We start from the raw sequence: 21478 nt of genomic DNA, 5'->3' as shown, positions 1-21478 counted from the left end.
GCAACTGACTTACTCTGTATCGAGTCTCGCAGGTGACTATCCTGGTATGGTTGTACCTTGTTTCTCAAACAGGATGCGTTCCGGGAGTCCATTTGACTCCCGGAACCATTCGAAAACCAAAATGCAGCTTCTGATTGGCTTCAGGAGCATCTTGCAGCCAATCAGAAGCTGCGGAAGCCACACTGGACAGTTGACTTACGAAAATCATTCAAAAACCAGAATACTCACTGCTGAATTTTGATTTTTTGAGAGCCAATTTGTTCAGGAGCCAAGGCGCTTGAGATCCAAGGTACGAATGTACTGGTTTCCTGAAAATTCCTTTATGGAAGCACCCTCTGTGCAAAACCTGACAACATGACTGAGGTGGCAGTTTGTGTTTTATTTGTGAAGGAGGCAGGCTTGGCTGTACTTAGATAATTTTACTTATTTACATACACACACCATGTTTGGTATAAAGTTTAATAAATTACAGGTCAAGCTTGAGTTTTCTGTTACAATAGTATAAAAAAAACAAAGCTGCATAGAATAACATACAAATAATTTGTACACATCCTTTGGATTTATAAGATACAAAGTTCACAGCTCTCTTCCAAGCATTAAGGAGTATAAAATACTGCTGTTGGTCTCAGTTTGTGTGAAATTTATATTACTATTCACTGAATAAGCAATCTAATTACACTTATATAAGCTCACAAAAAGGAAGACCCATTTGCTTTCACTGTATTTGTGTAAAAATATACCAAGTGTTACAAAACCTTAAATTGATTGGATTAAAATAGCTAAAACTTATGTGAGTGAAAGAGTGAACTGATCACTGGGGAAAGAGGGTAAGATTCCTAACATTTGTAAACTTTGGGATGGAAAAGAATATGGTAAGAGGCTTTTAGAAGTGTATCTGAGATTTTAAAAAGTCTATCTAATACAGTACTGGAGAAGGTACATGTTGGTCCTCAATGCTCTGAGTTTTTAACAAGACTTTCTTTAAAAAGTCAAAACACCAGTTCAAAGACTATTCAAATGTTTACAAAATACATATATAATTATTACTAATAATGTTTTACATGTCAGAACACTCCAGGTGTCATTTCTTCCTTGCATGGTCCCAAGCAACAGTTAATAGAAAGTTATTTTCCAACATGTGCAAACTGGAAACACCCAGTTCACAAATTATACTGACATGGCCTGTCAAACATGCTTGAGGACGCCTTAAAATTTGTCGCACATGGCTTTCCTTAAAGGAGGATTCACACAATGTGTAACTCGGGTTGACAGCATGCCAGAAATAAATGGGCTGCAAAGTAGCAGAGCGTCTTTTCTTCAGCACAAGGCAGGAATGCACTTTAAGTTCCAATTAGACGCCGATGATCTCAGCTCTACTCCAGGGAACGGTTGTGCTCTTAGAAATATTCCTCCTCTTCATCAAAAAAGCCATTTTCCAGAGCATATGCACAGTCTGCACTTGATACAGCTTGGCAGGCACCTTTATATTCTTGAATTGACTCATAAAGGGAGTATAGTTGACATAATAATGACATATCTAGCTGCCGGAGACCAACCTTGTAGAAGAGAACACATACACACATATTAGTATTTATGGCTTAATTTTACTTCTAAAATGCTGCTGCTTGCACATTTTGCTCCCCACAATGACTTCACTCAGAAGATCAGTGTTGTACCTGACAATTACACAACATGAGCAGGATAATTAAATTACGTGGGAGATTCCACCCTGCCGAAGTAAGGAAGAAACAGCTGTGGGGGAAGCTGGAGTATGCAGGAAGCAGCGTGGCAAAACATTCCTGATGCTTAAGTAATGCTACCATGCCCTCTTTAATAGCAGAGGATCTGTAACCATAGGCTGATGTTGCATTAAGGAGAAACCAGATGTGATTAGCACAGAGCTGTGTCAGAAGTGGGTCACTGCCAATTTCTTATAAAGTGGGGAAATAAATGTAGTTTAAGGTGCACTTTGGGCTGGTGGGAGAAGGGGGACTGAAACTCCCTCCTTTTTGTTTTTTACTCCCCTGGTGGAAGGTTCTAGTCAGTGTGTCCCTATGGGAGAAAAGCAACTTCATGGGAACGAAAGAATGAATTGAGGAAACATTCAGCGTTCTCTCCCCCCTCCCTCGATATGCTTTGAATTCTACTTCATAGGAAATCAACAGAACCCAATTCTGGCAAACTGGTGCAGGGATGACTGCTGTATCAGGCCCAGCTCCACACTCATTTGATTGGTTGGGGGGAGGGGTTGTCTCTAGCCCTTGTAGAATGAAAATGATGAAGCAAAGTGTGTAGGTACCATTCAAAGCAATCACTTTGTGAGATATAATACTATTCCTGCCTTTCAGTGTTTTTGTTTTTAACCCAGTGTGTGAAACAGAGCTCTGATTGACTAGTGCTCTTGAGAAATTAAGGGTCAATGGGAAAAGACTTCAACATTCATTTTGAAGCCATGTTGGGGTCTTCTCTAGTACTTGTATGACTCAGCTGTTCTCCAGAGACTGTCTAGTTCATTCTGAGGGTGCCTGTTCATCTTCCTTGGTAAATAAGTGGTTGTTGCACAAAGAAAATAATTGAGAAATCCAGGATTTTAGCACAGCTGTGATTGGGCAACAACATGTCTACCCCAAAGCAAAAAGCACCAGCAAAGAAAGGAGTCCATTCTCTTTTGAACTCTAGTTTATTTTCCCCCTGAGTATGCAAACTTAAAAAAAATCCTACCAATGCAAATATAAATACAACCCATCATTACCCTATCCATATTGCTTCAGGGGGAGGGTGTGGTGAGGTTGGGAAAGTGTGGGTTATAGCATCCTTGCAAAAAAGTTGTGTTGCTGTGCTGATATTGCTTGGATAGCGGGGAGGCGGAAGATAATACTGTGTGACAACCCTGCAGTGTAGTTCAGTGTATTCTAGTCTCGTAAAAGTGTGTGCCTCTGTTTTTACAGAAATGAAGCTGGAGAGGTATAGCAGCAATATGGAAGGTGATTGCTTTTCCACTCTTGGGGCGGGGGAGGAAACGGGGATTCTTGAGAGCACTTAAATGAATATATTCATGTCAAAGGATCAACTACTTCTTTTTGCTTAAAAAGAAGAAAAGATAGCTGTTTCACCTTGGCTGGTAATATTGTTGTAGTTTTTACTAGGAATAAATAAATAAATAGCTGTAACATATGCTCATAAAAGACACTCCTCCTTTAAAACAATGTAAGGTAATCTTTACTCAAGAATAGGCATCTGAACCAAAATAACTGTAAATTTAAAATCTCTTGTGACCCCCACTGCCAGCCAGCTGAAACACCATATCTGGTCTTGTACTGAATGAGGTATTGCTAGCCTATGATTAATTGATGACAGATATACAGTAACATAAGTGGTTTACAAATCATGGAACATGAGTTCTTTGCATGGTTTAGGGTTAGCATTGAGGGAGAACTGAGCTTTTGTGCGTTTAACAGCTATGTGGCAAGCAGTAATTTAACAGGTTATGCCTTTCCTTATATAGAAATCCAGAACTTCCCCATCTCCTTTCCTTACACCCCCCATATCTGTTCTGGGGGTTCCCAAAGCAAATTTGGGGAGTGTGGAGGGGGAAAAGAAAAGGAGAAATATTTGCATTAATAGAAGCAGTCAGCTGGATACCATCCATTCTGTTGGACAGACATGTTATTCCTGTATGGCCCCCGATTTATTTTATGGTCCTCCACCCCACAAAAGAGAATACAAATTTGCGTATGACACAAAGCGTATGCAAATGTATGCCCTCTTTTGCAAGTAAGGCAAAATACATAATCCACATGGGCCCAGAAAATCCTGAGTGGGCGTGTCTGCCCCTTGAAGAACACTCAGTTTGATGCTTGCTTGCTGTAGCACTTGTGGATGGCAGCCAGCTACTACAACAATTCCATCGTATTTACTCCCAGCTTTTCACACAAGCATTTTAAAAGAGAGCATTCTACTCCATCAGAAGCTGGGTAGCTTAAAGTAAGGACAGGAATGAAGTACAAAGCCAGGTTGTTCTGAACGCTTAAATTCTTGAATTAAATACAGAAACTGCCCAAGGTATAACAAGAGTCTTTGAGCATTTTACAGAACTTCTTTCAGGGCTTACTTCATCATATATTACCTGCCTCCTTCCTTCCTACACAGTAATGGAGAATTGAATGAATGTGGAAGACAAGAGTACTTTGTATTATCTGCACTATGCCATAAATGTTCTTTTTAATGTATTTAACTTTTTGGTTCATAGGACTTCTGTTTTTTAGCCATATGCAACTACCTTCAGCTTATACAGGCAGCTATTCACAAGGACATTTAGGAAAATAATATGAATATAATCAAACACCTCACATCATTCATTCTTGCCTTTCACACAACTCATGCCAGGCTCCCCCCCCCCCGCCCCCAAAGTAGAGAAAGAAAAATAGCATAGGCATTGCAGTGTCGAAGATCATAGCACATTATTTTATTCTGCCTTTCAAAAATGATATTACTACCAGAAATTAAGCTTGCTTTTCTCCCCTTAAGGTGGATCTAGTGATGACTTCTCATTTGCCCTTCAAAGCAAAACACTCACCTCCCACTAATGGGCAAAACTAACTTGCAAGGCTAGCAGTGTTACAGTTCAACTAGTTATTCATAAGGAAAACAGAAATGAATCATAGGTAAACAACAACTGCAGGTATTTGTGGGGGTGGCAAGATTAAGAATTATAAATAAAAGTGGACGAAGGATGAGCAAGACAAATATGCAGGCTAGGTATCATCAGAAAAGCAATCTAAACAATTGGGTTTATATCTCTTACCAGAACATACAATTTCATTTTCTATCCAAAAGATACAAGTAAGATTTATAAGTGGAGGGTGTGATACCATCTAATTAGGGTTTGTTTGTTTTTTACCTTTGAGATATAATCTCAACATTAAATAGAAACCACACAGCCAGGCTCCAGATTCCATAAATACACCTTCTGACTAGCAATGACATTAGTGAAGTCAGGAATATCTACAGTTCCAAATTGTAGTAGACAAACTTACAGTAATAAGCTGTGCACCATGTACTGCGGATGAGAGGGGTGTCAAAATGCCAGTCGGTCTCTTTGCACTAGCTGATGATAAACAGTGGTGATGGGGATTGACACTGGCATAGCACCAGGCTTACGAGGTGCAATTCCACCAGCAGAGTGATAAAAAATGGGCAGTGTGTCAGGAGGAGGAACAACAGGTTTTCAAAGCTTCCCCAAGCTTGGCTGTGTGTAAATTAAAAACATTCCTACTGAAGCTAATGGAGAGCTAAAATCCACTGCCCCAGCTCTTCTTACTCTGTTTACACACCCGCCACCTGGTTATCTCCATTCCTCCTACCATGCAAAAGATCTCTTTTCTTTCTCACAAAGGCACTCTTTCCCCATCAGGGGCTGAACGGTTGCCTACGGGAGGCCAAAGGTTCACCATGCAAAAGTGAGGCTGGGTGATATGCCAGGAATGCCCATCCTTCCTGTATGTTTTCCTGTCCAAAGACTGATCTCCAGCCCATGTGCAAGGGCACCTGCAGGGATCCCAGTTATGGGATTTGGACTGGATGCACCAGAGTGGTTCACAGTGATAAGGGCACTCTAGTATGTGTTTGCAGCGCTGCATTTTATCTGTGTGGTTGGGCAAGGTGATGTTGATGTTTCACCATCACCTCACATAATTTCTTCCTTGTGCAGCGAAGCTGAGGGTGTCATCAGCATGCCACATTGTGATTGGTGGGCACTGTCATGAATGCACAGAGGACATGTGTAAGAGAAGGTGTCTGACTCTAATACTCTGTATTTTAAAGTGATACTTTGCTGTTTTCTGAAGGGAGTTTACAGGGTTCCTAACATACAGTGCGCCATACGTACACCACATATGGCCCGAGCTAGACAATGCTATGATGCTTTCATGTTCTATTTCCAAGGACCATGTGCAGATTGACAGCAGTATCCCACAAATACTGCAAAGAGAAAATACCTTTTAATCACATCTTAAAATAGCCAGATTTAGAGTGATCACATGCTGTGCGTATTCATGAGCTGACATCCTAATTCTACGAAAACTTGTCAACCATTGCAACTTCCTTCCTACAGCAGGAAAAAAGATAGCTCCAGATTACTTAATCAGGGGTGTGCCTTTGGAAGTTTCATGTTACTGATCCAAAGGAAAAGTTCTGCATACCTAATAATTCAGTCATATTTCACTAAGAGCAATGTTGCTTGTTTAACCTGAAGCTTTTGTCTCATGAAAGGCATATGTGTACCACTTAAAATGGGAAAACCTTTTAGATTGCAAAAGCTTTTCTGGGACAATGAAAGGATTCATTCTTAACTTGATTTATAGGTTTATAAGACAAAAAGCCATGCTTGATATTCAAAATGAATATAGCCCATACTTTGTTTGCTTACATGATCTACTAGTGTAACAATATTTGAAGCACTTCAGTTTGTAGTCGCATTTAAAAACCAATGTGAATCTGCTGCTGTAAGCAATCTGGTGCACAGCCCAAGTACCAATCCTGTGCAAAGTAAAAGCCCATTAAGCCAATTAACCTACATTTCAGAAGACAAGTCAAAGGTGGGAAAGAAGCAGCCTGCTTACTAGAAGTCACATTCCAGTTTCTGAAACAGAACAGAACACTTCTGATCCAAAGAGTGAATATAAAGAACAGGTGTGAGCTTGTACAATATGCAACTATGACTAGAGCACAGAATGAATTCTAATTAAAGAGAATTTGTAGGGGAACTGAAAGAGTGAACAAGATCATTTTGAGAGGAAATAGCTTTTAAGTACTTTATTTTAGAAGGAAATAAAGAGAAGGACAGAATGAGAAAAGAGCTTTAAAAGGAAAGATAATAGTGACATACTTCAGATGCTATCGAGATTTTGTTTTTTATTTTGCCAATCTTTTGAGTTTCTTTTTCTTTCTCTCTCTCACATGTGGAATGTTTCAGTCACAATCCCTAGATAGGTCTTGCATCCATTAACTGCAACTTGGGTAACCACCACAGGCTTAGGCCCAAAGAATTGCACATCTAGCTCTATGCATCCTTTGGGTTTGTCATTCTAGAATGGCAGCCCCCACCCCACCCCCTTTACCTCCTGGCAATTCTCCATTTGAACTCCTCAGTTTCACAACTGTTCAAAGGGTAAATAAATAAGTATAAAAATTCCACAGGGTCTGCCCAAGGTCTTCAGCACAGCTAAGGTAGCCATAGTGATTAATAAGCAAAACAGCTTCCAGTTTCCACCTTTATCGCTTTTAAATCTATCTAAAAATAGATTTTATATCTTTATCCCTAAAAAATGTGTATATACAGCCTTTTGGACCCAAGAAGGAGCCCCAAATGCAATTAACAAGAATTAAAAACTCTACAACTAAAAACAGTATTAAAGTAAAAAGAAGAGAGCAAAAAAAATGAGTCTGCAACAGGTAAACACTAAGGGCTTGGTGGAAAAGTGTCTTACTGCACAATCCCGACCATAACTCCCCAGAACTGAATGGTGCTTACTGATGGGCATAGCCAGGATTTGGAGGGGGGCAGGATTTTCGTTGGGGGGGGAGGCAGAACCTCAGTTCTTTATTTTTGTTGACTGGGGGCAGCTGCCCCCCCCCAAAACACCCATTGCTTTTTTCTAAAAAAATGTTTAGGGGTACTGTACTCTCATTTTCCTACTCATATTGAAATACTGCCCCTCAATGAGGCCAAACTTAGATTCAGAAAATGCTTAGGGTATGCGTACCCCTGCGTACCCCCAGAAAAAAGGCACTGGCCACACCCATGTGCTTACTCACAGGCAAGGGGACTTTGGTCTCTTTTAGGTGGGCTGCTGAGGGGCAAGTCCTATCTCACTTCCTTTGGGAAGCAGATCCAGCAACTGGGGTGCTGCCACCTCTTGTTATCGCAGTAGAGAAGAGCATTTGCCTTTTTTTGCGCAAGGAGCTGGGATGAAAACTCGAACCCTGCCTGCCACAAACAAAAGGTTTCCTTTCCACCGTGTGCATCGTACCGGCATGCGCGCGAGGGGAGCAGAAATCGCCAACAGCCTCCCGGCGCCGGAATTGAACTCTGCACGCGCTCAGAGGCGACGTTCTCGAGCCAGGTCCCGGGACTCAAAACTGAGCAGTTTTAAAAAGGGGGTGGGGCGGAAGACTTGCACCAAGCACAAACACGCAAAAAAAGAGAGCAAAAACTGGCGGGTGCTCACCATCTCTTTCCGCAGCAAGGCCAAAGCGGCGTCCAGGTTGGGAGGCTTGGGCGGCCGCGGGGATCCCCTTCCCCCTCCGCCGCCTCCGCTGCGGCTCAGCTCGTCCTGGATGCGGGACTTCTGCGCGTAGAGCCGCTCCAGGTCCCGCCAGCGCCCGCCTGCTCCGCCCGGGCCGACCCCGCTCGAAGAAGAATTCAACAAGCCGCTCAGGCTCTTGGGCAGGGGAGGCAACCCAGACCCGCCGCCGCCGCCGCTGCCGCCTCCGGGCAGCCCCGACCCACTCATGGCACCCGGCGGGGCAAGGCGGCCAGCCGGTCCCCTCAGCCCAGCTGAGCTAAGTCTGCCGCGAAAGAAAACAAGAGCCGCCTCCGCCTCCTTCCCTCGCAGAGAAAGGCTCTCTTCTGTTCGGCTCCGCTCGGGGCCCGCCTCCCTTCTGCCGGCCCCGCTCGGCCCGCCCTCGCAACAGAGACAGGCCGTGAAAGGGAGAAAGAGGCGGGCTCAGGGCGGGCCCGAGAAGGAGGGAAGAAGGCACAATAGACGCAAAATGGTACCCGAAACACTTCGGGGAGTGCGCGGCGGCGGCCGGGAGGGGTTCGCTTTCTTCAGCTAGTCATAAAGCGGAAGAGAGAGGAAGAAGGGGGGTTATTCGGGGTTGCTGAGAAGGAATAGCTTAGCAAGAGAGTGCAGTTTAAAAAAAGAAGGGGGGAAAGGCAGTTTGGTCCAAGGTAAATTAAGAGCTGTCGTAAATAAGTAAGGCAGTTTGGTCTAAGGCAGTGGTTCCAAACCTTTTTTTGGCCATGCCCCACCTAAGCATCTCTAAAATCCTGATACTCCCCGCGACATATAATTCTTATTATTCAAAAAGTGAACTTCTATTCACGTGGAGGAAGGCTAAAATGCCATTAACTGTTAATTCTCGAATTGCCCCCCTAAAAAAATCAAATTGCACTCTTGTGGGGCCTGTGCCCCACGTTGGGAACCAGGGTCTGAGGTAAATTAAGAGCTGTGAGGGCGGGGAATGTGAATGTGAAACGTTTTCTTATTATTATTTGTTACGTTTCAACAAGGTGGCTCACGTGTTTTTTATTGCTTGGAAAAAAAACCCACGGTAAGGACAAAATAAAATATAGGCCAGGCAGGTCCGAAGTAAAAGATGAGGGAAAGGGGGGGGGGGTTGAAATATCTAAGGCAACCTTTGCACCCTCAAGATAATTTGGACTTGAAACACTCATCTCATCCAGCTACATCTGCAGGGCATCAGGTTGGGGAAGATTAATCTCTAAAGTGTTATCCTGCGCAGGGATAGCAGCTCTTTCTCTTCAGCGGAGGGGTATGCAACACTGCTAAAAAATTTCTTCAGTTGGGCATATCTGAGGTAAATCAAAAGGGGATGAGGTGGGGAGGAATATAAATTAGATGTAATGGTACCAAAAACACATGAAGATGATAAGTGAGTAGCTACTTTCCTTTAGCAAGGATTCCTTTAGAAGTTGGGATTGTGGGAGAGGGTGGAAGAAATAAAACAAAACAGGTGTTGCCTGTGTGCATATGGGTAATGTTATATATGCATTATGCCTTGAGTATTGATGTGTGAATAAACAAACAATACAATAACAACTAATATAAAAAAACAAAGGAAACAAATAATGCTGAATAAATGAATGGTGCTGGGAGAAAGGGGATTATTCCAAGTTGACTATTCCATTAGAAAGGGAGTGTTTGAAGCAGGGCATGCTGTGGGTAAGAAAATAAAGTATGTTGCCTATGACAAAGCAACATGCAAGGCTCCAACTAAAATTATAGAAGAGAAGCAAGTAGGTACATCTGCTTCAGGGAAATAAAAGGGCAAGTGTGACTCTGAATCTTTTTATGCACATTTAGCATTCAGTTGTAAGTATGTGAAGCAGGACCCAACTTTCTTTTCTTTTAAAGATACCGTGTTGCATCATCTTTCTACCACATGGACACCGTCACATTTGCTGACTAATCCCACAATTAGGATGTGAGAAACTTCCTGATAAATTAGACTGAGCCATGCCATTGTTCTACTAGCCAAGGACTGCCTAATTTGGCAGCAGCTATCCAAGGTAAGGCAAGTGAAAATATCTGTATACTGTATTATTTAAAGTAGTTGAATGTGGTGTCATGTCATCCAAGTTTAAATTGTTAACGTTTGGCCTTGTTTTGCTACTTGAGATTCCCCAGCCTGTTTGAAAGCAGCAAATTACTAAACATGGGAAACTTTTCTGAAATAAAAAGGTATTAAGAAAAGATCTAAACAGAAAATGAAAGGGAGGTAGTAAATCTTTATGAAGGCTTTCCACTATTTTGGCATCACCACTGAAAAAGCTTTTTAAATTGTTAGCTGAAATTGTTTTTAATTTGCTGTGTTGCTTTAAAATCTGCTGTATTTACTCATTATTTTTTAATTTTAAATGTAAACTGTAATATAAAAATCAAAAATACATTTTACTTTATCTTACAACAAATAATTTTGGATTAGGTCACTGAAAGCAATCCCCGAGACAACAGTGTCAATGTTCAGTCACAGGAAACAAAGGAAACAGGATTTCAATGACACATTTGGAGCCCAGATGTTTTGGCGCATGAAATAGATAAAAGTTCAGGAAACTGTTTTCTAGGCTAAGTAAAATATGCATGCAGCAGCATAGTACTTTCATAACTGGGCATTTCAGTGTACCTAAATGAGCAGCTAGATTGAATGGATATTGTGAAAGAAATAGTGAAGAAAATGGAAAGAATATGCAAGATAATAGAAAAAGTGAAGGTGAAGCCAAGTTTATTGTTTGATGTTTGTGTCTCATCCCAAGGTGAGATATGTTAGCAATTTCCTCAGATTTTCTGGAGGCAAAATGCTTTATGCAAACCATTTCCAAATAGTTCCTTCCCTGTGCCACCACTGTTCTAAGCATGACTCTAGCCTATTTTATCTATTCCATCTTTAACTATATTCATCAATGCTACATCTGCATTGACAGAGTGCCCCACCATTATATCTGAGGCTTTGTGCAGTTGTATCTGTCATCTAGTGTTGTGCAGGCATAGTGGGGCTTCCAATATATCACATTACCTCTCATCTAGTGTAACAAGTATAGGACTGCATCCATAGTGCATCAAATGAGCATGTGGATTGGCTGTTAATATAAATACATTTGTATTACCATTTTTGGTCCAAGACATAACCTTGATGCAACCTATGTAATTCTATGTGTTCATTCCTACAACTCCTACTGCTTCAGAGCAGAAAAATAACAACTGCCCACAAAGCAACTGAGTTCTCCCATTCCCTTCAGAGCTTTAAACTAAATCCTGAGAGTGATGGAGACGATATTACAGATGACAGGGAAGCACCTGATACTGGGGATAATAGCTTCATTGATGCACAGGAAACTGAGGCAGTGCTACAGAAACCTGATAAATGGCAAGAAACTACAAGAAGGAAACAGCTGGAGGGAATGACTCATGGTTTCAGTTTCTACCAATGCACAGAGTATGGGAAACAAGCAGGACAAATTTGAGCTTTCAATAAAGTATGGCAAATATGACCTAATAGGCGTTACTGGAATGTAGAAATGGTAAGGTATATATCAGAACAAACAGACCAAACAGGAAGGGAGGAGGAGTAGCATTATATATAAAGGATGTGTACACTTGTGAAGAGATCCACGACTTGGAGCATGGAAGGCAGATTGTGGTTGTATGGGTAACATTTGTAGGAGAAGGAAACTACACTAGCCTTACTGTGGGTGTCTGCTATAAACCTCCAAGCCAGACTGAAGCCTTCCTGGAGCAGATATCCTAACATTCAAAAAGGAGAGATATAGTAGTTTGGGAGACTTCAACTACCCCATATCTGTTGGAACACAAACTATGCCAAGAATTCTTCCATTGCCTCACTGACAATTTCCCAAACGGTGGAAGAAGCGACAAGGGAATAATCTATCTTGGACCCGGTCCTCACCAACAGGGGAGAAACTAATTGATAAAGTGGAAGTACTAGGAATCTTGGGAGGAAGTAATCATGTGCTACTGGGTTTCATTATACAAGGGCAGGGGAAAGCTGAATGCAGTCAGACATTGTCATGGACTGGCTGGATGCAGAGAAGTAATGGGAGACACTAGCTGGGGAACTCCCAAGGGAACCTCCAGGCAAAGAAAGCTCAGAGCCAGGGGATTGGTGGTTGGACAACAATGAGAAGAGAAGACTGGGAGGAGGAGGTGTCAGAAGCTGAAGAGGTAACAGGGTTTAGTGAACAGGAGGAGGCTCTGGCAGAGTGCAGTTATGACTTCTGATGTAGAAGCAAAGGGGAGGTCAAAAGGCTGACTGGAGGCAGGCTGCTGAATAAGCCAGAGTATCTCCCCTTCCTGCTGTGACCCCCCCCCCCCGTCTCCCAAAACACACAGAGAAATGAAGAGGGCAAAGCAAAGAGAGGCAAGATGCCAGAGCCTTAGGCTGCTGGGGAAGGAACCAGGGGAGGAACCTTAGAAAGACCTACTGGGAAGAGTTGCTGTGATCACTACGCCTGCACTGTTTTAGTTTCTTTCAATAAAGAGTTAACTTCACTGACACCAGTGGTTTTTTTATTGCTGATCTCTGACTCTGGCTCATGACAGCTATGTACTCTGGAGATATGATAGCCATCTTCAAATATTTGAAGGGCTGTCACATGGAAGATAAAGCAAGCTTGTTTTCTCCTGCTCCAGAGGCTAGGATCCCAACCAATGACTTCAAGTTAAAAGAAAGGAGATTCCGACTAAACATCAGGAAGAACTTTTTTATGGTAAAAGCTGTTCAACAGTAGAATGGACCCCCTCGGAAGGTGGTGGACATTCGTTGCAGGTTTTTAAGCAGGAGTTGGATAGCCATCTGTCATCGATGCTTTAGCATTGCAGGGGATGGACTAGATGACTTTCCAGATCCCTTCCAACTCTACAGTTCTATGATTCTATGATGTAGTATAATTTCTGTTGAGACATCATTACCCTCTCCATTTCCGCAGTCTCACTTCACACAAATGAAAGTCACTGGCAGATGCAGGGAAGTGCTCAAGATAACTGTCAGGAAACAGGACATTGTTTACAGAGCAGGAGCAGGATAATACAGCACATTTTCTGAGGAAGTCCCGGCTTCTAAGGTGTACTTCTACCCTAAGAGTGTTTATGTTATCAATGCAAGCATAACAGTTCTTAGTGGTTTTTAATTTGGTGGTACATACCTATTTTTGCATGTCACTAACCAAGAACTAGAGTGAAAGATGAAGGCTTTATCATCACGATCATAAATGGCTCCTGCCATTTATGTGATGTGGGTCTAACACGGCGTTGGCAGTGCTACTAATTCAGTGCAGACTCTAAAAGCATGATTCAGATTGTGTGGATCTATAGTGAATCAGTGCACCTCTGGATTGTAGTTGGAAAAAGTGAGTGGGTTTTTGCTGGAACCTTACACTGCCTGTGTGGGTGTGTGAAGACAAATACCTGTAGAACCAATAATTTTATCCTGACATACTCAGGGGGAGACCCATGTATGGCACCTTGAGCTCCTTGGAGAAAAGTTGGGATATGAATATAATAATAAAGAATGATTTCTATTATTACATTTATACCCCACTTTTCTTCCAAATAGCTTAAGCTGGTGTACATGGTTCTCCCCCTCCCCATTTTATCACCACAACAACTCTATGGAGTAGAGTAGGCTGAGATATGGTGACTGGCCCAAGGTCACCCAGTGAACATCATTGATAAATGGAGATTTGAGCCCTGCAGTAAACATGCATTTCCTGAGATAGCTTGCATTCACTGAGAAGGCATAGGGTAGGAATAGATGAGTGGGCTCGTAGTTTTGCATAGCAAGGGATATCTACTGTACCTTTCTCCTTGTCTGACTCTTTGGTAACAGTAAACATGATGCAGTAAAGATTTTGAAGGCAAAAGTTAATTAGCTTTTTCCAGTCCGTGCAATACGATACCTGAGATTGGTGCATCATATTGATTTCCATGGAGCCAGGAGAATTACTGGGAAAATCCAGGGTGTCTGAAAATTTGACGGTCATGCCTAGACATGTTATCATGTCTTCTGTTTTGTGTAGGGTTCAAGGCCGGCCCACCCATGAGACAAGTTGAGGGGACCACTTTAGAAGGCAAGATCCACAGGGGCAGCAAATTCAGGCTCCAAATAATTCATTGCCCGCTGCTGCTGCCAATGCTGCACACGCCTTGGAAGCCAGATCTGTCTCCTGCACGTGCCTTGGAAGCCAGATCTGTCTCCTCCTCCTCAGCCTCTTGGCAAATAGGAGTTGTTGCTGGTCTCTTCCCACCCTTGGGAAGTCACCCTCAGATCCAGGGTTACTGCAGAAATTTTAGCAGAAGTGAACTATAGAACCAAATCAACATGGGATTGCGCACACTTGATCCCTCATGAACTTGAAGATCAAGAAGTAGGGCATGTTCCAAGTGCAGTCTTTCTGTAAGATGAGATCGCTTTCTGTTGTAGCACAAGAATTATGGGGCATTTCACTTTAAAGAACCTGCCAAGCACTGTCTTTATCCAAGTTTTGATAACAGGTGGAATCATTGTACTACTAATTTAGTCCGAACAAATTTTGTCCAAATCTCTTGTCTGTGGAGGCAGTTTTATTGATAGCTAACTAGAGCTGAGTCAAGAGTGTGAGACAAAGAGCTTTATTTCAAGTGAGTTTGTTAGTATAGAGGCAAAAGAGCCATCAAAAACCCCAGTTAGCATATCTGTATCCTTCCTGCCTTCTTGCTATGCTATGTTGGCCCACCATCTCCTTAGACTAAGACAGTATAAGGACATTGTTTGCATAATATATATTTACTTAGTTCAAGGGCCAAACTAGTAATTACAGCATCATGACCAACTAGGATAGTTTCAAGACATACAAATTGGAGATCAGGAAGCAGGGGAAAGTAACTGAACACACACATTCTCTCCATCCCACGTTCCCCTTTACTTTTTTTTCAAGACCTGATAACACTCTGCCACATAAATTCTTAGGCATCTTGCACACACTTTTATTTTCTAAATACCTTAATTCTCTGCCAGCGTTGGAAATTCAGTTTCATTGTATTAAACTAGATTTCTTTTATTGAAGGATTATCTTCTTCTGAATGGAAATGGAATTTTTCACACCATAGAAATGTTGTGAGCCATACATTACCAATGTTATCAGTAGCCTTTAAAAGTATGGTTTGAAGAGTTGGGTGGTTTCGGGGGGGGGGGGGGAAATGAGCCTTAATATTATTCATTGGAAATATGGTACTTCAACTCAAACTTGGTCTCTTTCCTGTTTTGAGAGGAAGCTGGTGGCAGTTCTATCAAAGTCATTAAATAGTCTCTTTACACAGTACAGTTCTATGTACGTTTGCCCAGTAAGTCCTACTGTATTCAATGGAATACAGTAGGACTTACTGGGCAAACGTACATAGAAAATGTACTCCCAGGAAAGTGTGCATAGCATACCTTTGCAGCAGCAGTGTTCTTTGCTGCTTCAAACCTGTACACACCTCATAGGCATAGAGTTGGAAGGGAGGAGATAGATAACATCCTATGGTCAGAACTCTGGTTTCTGACTGGGGGGGGGGGTTACCCATGTAGTGTAATGGTTTTAAAATTCTGAGTTCAGATGGGCTTTTCTTGCTGTTTGTATGATGTTCTGTTTCATGGCTTTTTATCATTTGTACTTCCTGTTTTTTTAAAAACAAACAAACCAGAAAATAGTCAAGAAATAATAATAAAAAATTCCTGCCCTACTTTCAGAAGGAAAGGGGCAGAGACGGGACACACCACTGTATAGTGACAGCACAAAATCTAAACACAATATTAGGAATTGGTCATTTAACAGTTCTAACTAAGCCTCTTTTGCTATTTTGGAAATGCAAACATTATGGGTGGTAATCGATGCTAGTCCTACAATGCTAGTCCTTCCTAGAGCAGATCCACTGAAGTTAATGGACATGACTAATTTAACTTAACCAATTTCAATGAGTCTGAGCAAGACTCAACTGAACACAACTCTAAGCGATGTTTCAAATCTTCCTGGAATTGTCTCCCCCTTCCAGAACCTTTGGTGGAAACAAGCTATTTTCCTCTTCAAAATGACAGCTATTGCAGGACCTAGTTTGCTAGCTATGTAGCAACAAGCTTCTTTGCTGTCAACAGTACAGGTTGATTTACAGTAGCAGACTTGGAGAATCTGATTACCGAAAGTAGATGAGCAAAAAGATAAGAGCTGCAGGGTTTAAAAAGGTATTTGTCTCATTATCCTAGTGACACTGAGCAGACTTTTCTCTTCAGGGAGGTCTCTAGCAAGGACCAGGCTTCTATGCTAAGCAGAGGTTATCTGAGGTAGAAGCGTAATCTCTTAAATCTGTAGATAAATTACATGCCAGAAATTAAATTTTACAGAACAAGGTAACTGCTGACCCATAAAGGAGTAGAAGGATGATTGGTTCCCCAAAACAGAGACTGTTATCCTAAGTCCAGTTATGCTGCAGCACTTGATTTGAGTTGGTTTGTGTGCATTAGGACTAATGGCTTGATCCAGAGAGGTTATTTCATCTGGAGCAGCACAAACAGTGATTTGTGCTGTTTCAACTGAAGCAACACCATGTATATTGTGGAACAGAGCCATGTAGCTCTACAGTACATGTCATTAAAACTCATGATCTTGATCCAGCTGAAGTTAAAAAGTTTCAAGCCTTATTCATTTCAATAGGTGAAATTTCAGCAGGTGCTTAATGCTGCAATTGAAACAACAAGAACAACAAGAACAATAATAACAATAATTATATTTATATGCCACCCATCTGTCTGGGCTGCACCAGCCACTCTGGACGGCTCCCAACAAAATATTAAAAACAGAAGAGAGAGAAAAAATCAAATGAATGCAACTTAAAAACAATTTTTAAAAATATAAAAAGGAACAAATCTGTTTAAAAGAAACAAAACTCACTTCGTTATTTTAATCACTGTCAGCTATCTATATATTTATATTGCTAATAGTCAGATTTAAGTATCAGTTAATATTCCCAAATTATATATTGAGGGGGAAAGTGTTCTTTTAATAATTAAAGGTTGGCTATCCTCAGTCCTATCACTAGTATATGCAGACATCTCGGTTCATTCTGGGTTATGTATTTTTTTCTTCTGACGTGCACTTGGTTTACTGTTATTGGGCTCTCTCTGTGTGTTTTGGAAATGTGCCGGCTTTGGAATCATGTCACAGCTGCTGTGCTTTTCCCTTCACAGAGGAAGCTAGCTAAATTATTTGCATAGACAGTCCCTTAATTTATCTTGTCTTGGTAGCTGCATTTGTCTCAGATAAGAAGTAGCATCTAATGGAAGCTGATTCAGATAGTGCCTTTTATTATGCACACACAAATTTCAAGGCATACATTAAAATGTAAAGCATGCATGGATATGGCTCCATGCTGCACGTGTGCATTTAGTGTTACTGTTGAGAAATAAATTAAAAGTAGTCCTAAGACATTGACCAGCTGCTTTTTAAAGCAAGCCAAACTTTTCTCTTTGTGCATGGCTGTGAATAAAACATCAAAGCCCCAGTTGCAGCTTTCCTGTGCATACAGCCCTTTCTTGAAAAATAGGTAATTCTTTTATTAGGATTAGTTATTAGAACCAGTTATTAGAATGTTGGATTCAAACTTGTGTCAAATAAATCCCTCGGGCAAACAAACAAACAAACAAACAAACAAACAAACAAACAAACAAATGCAGTCTTTCATGTCTACACAAATTTCCTGGCCTCAAGACAGAAAACAAAAGCTGAAGCAGACAGCTCACTTATAAATATTAGGGGGGGGGGAATAAATAATAAATTTGAGTTACAGTTTACAAAAGGTTTTCCCTCCTTTTCAAATTTACTGCAGCTCTTGTGCATCATAGATTCAGGGCCCAAGGTAAATGATTCCAAGGGTGATGTTTAACTGCCCCTTGTCATATTTTATGGAGAAATGTCTGGTGAATTGGAGCAGTTGCTGTAAGCCTAGGGCCCACAGATGCCAGCTGAGGCTCCCTGTGTCTCCCTGTAAAAAAAAGCACCTCTTGGAGTTGGGCTCACTTCAAAGCAAAGTGCTGACCTCCAACCACCAGCATGCTAATATCTCCAGAATGCTCTTGGCCCCATTTGGGCTCAGAGGTATTTCATAGTGGACATTTGCAGACAGCACCCAGCTGTCCAGAAAAAGAGAGAGAAAATGAACACACTCTTGCTGCTGCCTAATAAGTGGAGCAGTGGGAGTAACTGGGAGAGTAGGAAGTGAGGAAGGGGGTTGGGAAGAGGACAGCCACAGCAATGCTGTCAGTGTTATGTGATCTCATCTAGCTGCCCTGCTTAACTGCTGGGTAACCACAGTCTGCACAAGCTGCAGCCTCTGAACCATCTTCAAGGGCAGCCCAACATAGAGTGCATTGAATAATCCATTCATAACATTATTACAGCATTGATAACTGAGGGTAGGCTATCCCTGTCCAGGAACAGTCACAGATGACAAACAAACTTGTTTCTACCAAGGCCACCTGTGCCTCTAGCGACAGCTTTGAATTGAGGATAGCCCTAAGCTATTTAGCCGTTCCTTCAGCCCCATCCAGAACAGGCCATCTCCCTAATTCCTGAACTCAAAGAGTCTCCTATCCATAGTGTCTCTATCTTATCAGAATTCAGCCTCAGTTTATTGGATCACCACTGCCTCCAGGCATCTGTCAAACACTTGCACAGACTTCCCTGATTCAGATGGAATGAAGAGATCTTAGTTGTTACCCACATACTGATGACACCCCACATCTCTGGATGACAGTTCCCTGCAGCTTCACATAGATGTTGAACAGCAAGAGGGGGGAGGGGAGACTAAAACTATGTGGGACCCTGCAGCATAAACTCCAAGGAAACCAGCAGGTGTCCCCAAATGCTACTTTCTGCAGATAGGAGTGGAACCACTGTAACACACAGGTGCAAACTTCCAGTCTGCAGAAACACTCCAGAAGGACACTGTTGGCAAATACCTCCAAGATATAAAGAAGAATTAACAGGGCAACATTCCCAGATAAATGTAATCATTTAAAGCCACTAAGGCTGTTTCAGTGCATACCCAGGCCTGAAGCCAGACTAAAAGGAGTCCATGTAGTCCTCTTCATCCAAACATGTCCTGCCACATCCATTTCTTAGGCAAAGGTGTTTGGGCATTAGTTGTCTAATAACTCAAGGTCCAGGGAGGGCCTTTTCAGGAGGAGTCATGCTGACTGCTCTGAAGAACAGAGTGGTATGATTCTCCCCTGTAACAAGGCTTTAATCACTCTATGGACCCACTCAGTTCCTCTTTACTAGATCTTACCAGCCATGTTGGGCAAGGGTCAAGAGAGCATGTGGTTTGCCTAACCCCTGAAAACATTTGGTCTACATCCTCATGCTGCAATAATTGATCCCACAAATCTCATTCAGACAGTTGTCTAATTACCTCTTCAGTTCTGCAACAACCATGGTGTCAAGTTACGTTGAACTCAAAGTGCTTCACAAATGTATCACAGCACCGAGTGGTGAACTGTTGCTACTTGAAGGCTAGATTTGAGTAATCCACTCACCACTCAAAAAAGCTCTACTGGACAGTTCACTGTGGTGGAGAAGTACACCTTTTTTGCCTCCACCACTGCCATATAGTGAGTGCAATTTGGTTGTAGGTAACCCAATCTTTAGACATCTACAGTACAAGCCCATTTCATTGCTCATTGTCCCTAAGAAAGCCAGGAGCCTCTCAGGCTCCTTGCACTTAGAGCACACATTTAGGAGTGATTGTGTCAACGTCTCTACTTGTCTCATTATTCCACAACATGACCAGGAGCTCACCAGGAGTGCTAGTCATACTGGCTGGAAAATCCCCCTTGGATTCCATAAAACAAGGATGGGTGGGTAGATATTGAACTATCTATTTATCTTCTGTATATCCCAACTTTTAGGATTAAAGAATAAAGCAAAAAACAACAACAACAACCCATCAATAGCAATAAAATAGCCCAGCATAACAGCATAGTTTAAATTATTCTTTAAATCATGTGAATGTATCCGGGTTAATAACCTTGAATGCACAAGGAAAGTGGGCTTGCCAAATTTCCCTGGTCAGAGGATGTGGGAAAGATTCTACAATTCAGCAGCTGCTGCAGGTTTATTTTTATTATAATGAGCTTGATCCTGGATTCTTCTGCAGTTTCCACAGAATTGTTAAACAATACAGTATGGATTATCAAAATGTTTTAAAGCAAGATTGTCCCACCAGGGCACTTTTGGAAATGGCGGTATGAGGGTAAATTCTCTAGCTTCTCTGAAATTGTGGTACTTAGGTTGCAATCTTTTGTATACTTACAGTTGAACAACTCTGAGTAAGCATGCATAGGACATCACTGCATGGCACCACTGGCTTGTAGCAGCCCCATTTTTAATGTGCATATATATGCTTGTTGGTATAATATAGCTGGAAGAGAAAATTCCACCCAGTGCAGGTTATGAATTTACCCCAGAACTTTGAATGATGGAAGAAGCATACAGCTAGTGGAAATATTCTTTCTGATACAACTTCTATGGGACAAGAGACATGTATCTTTTATTGATACATTACCTGCTTATTTATGTCCCAGCAGTAACTATAAGACCTTCTGTGTTAAGCACAACTGTCCTTGGACAAAGCCAGCTGATAAATCATTTTAACAGCCCTGGACTTCTCTGTCACAATTATTTATGATTAAAAGCATTTATATACTTCATTACAAACAACAGCTCAGGACGGTGTGCAACAAGAATACCAAAACAAAAACACAAAAATTAAAACCCAAACTTTACAGTATATTGAAAATCCATTTACAACAGTACAGCACCCTTAGTAGCATAAACAAGTCAATTAAAATATTCACGAAAAGTCTGTTAATGAAAGTTCAACCAAGACATGGGTAATGATGCTCAGATGGCATCTGCCTTGCTTCCTGGTGGAGGTGATTCTATCTAAAGGCTGGGCACCACAGTAGAAAAGGCCTGCCCCCTGGTGGCTACAATATATACCTTCACAGGTGGTGAAGGAGCCTGGAAGTTTAGATCTGCAGAGGTCAGGCCTATGTGGAGGAAGGTATTTTCTCAGGTAACTGGGCCTTATATGTTAATGGCAACACCTTAAATCTGGTTCAGAAGCAAATTGGCTACCAATGCAGC

At 41.7% G+C, this 21478-nt stretch overlaps 1 protein-coding gene and 1 long non-coding RNA gene across 2 annotated transcripts; one reads left to right on the top strand and one right to left on the bottom strand.

The window, feature by feature from the left end:
* Positions 1–445: 445 nt before the first annotated feature.
* Positions 446–8658, bottom strand: FAM89A (family with sequence similarity 89 member A). Its single transcript, XM_083732860.1, has 2 exons — positions 8229–8658; positions 446–1556 (listed from the first exon to the last, which is right to left on the bottom strand). The coding sequence occupies exons 1-2, from the start codon at positions 8511–8513 to the stop codon at positions 1398–1400; spliced, it is 444 nt and encodes a 147-aa protein (XP_083588986.1). The 5' UTR covers positions 8514–8658; the 3' UTR covers positions 446–1397.
* A 171-nt stretch (positions 8659–8829) lies between these two features.
* On the top strand, positions 8830–20987 carry LOC310841628. Its single transcript, XR_014562628.1, has 3 exons — positions 8830–8953; positions 10161–10315; positions 10732–20987. It is a non-coding gene; the product is annotated as an uncharacterized lncRNA (long non-coding RNA).
* Positions 20988–21478: the final 491 nt, after the last annotated feature.

The sequence above is a fragment of the Podarcis gaigeae genome, assembly GCF_964106915.1.
Source record: "Podarcis gaigeae genome assembly, chromosome: 3".
In the NCBI taxonomy this organism is placed as follows: Eukaryota; Metazoa; Chordata; class Lepidosauria; order Squamata; family Lacertidae; genus Podarcis; species Podarcis gaigeae.
Note: the sequence above shows the minus strand (reverse complement) of the source record. Positions and strands in the feature narration are given on the sequence as shown.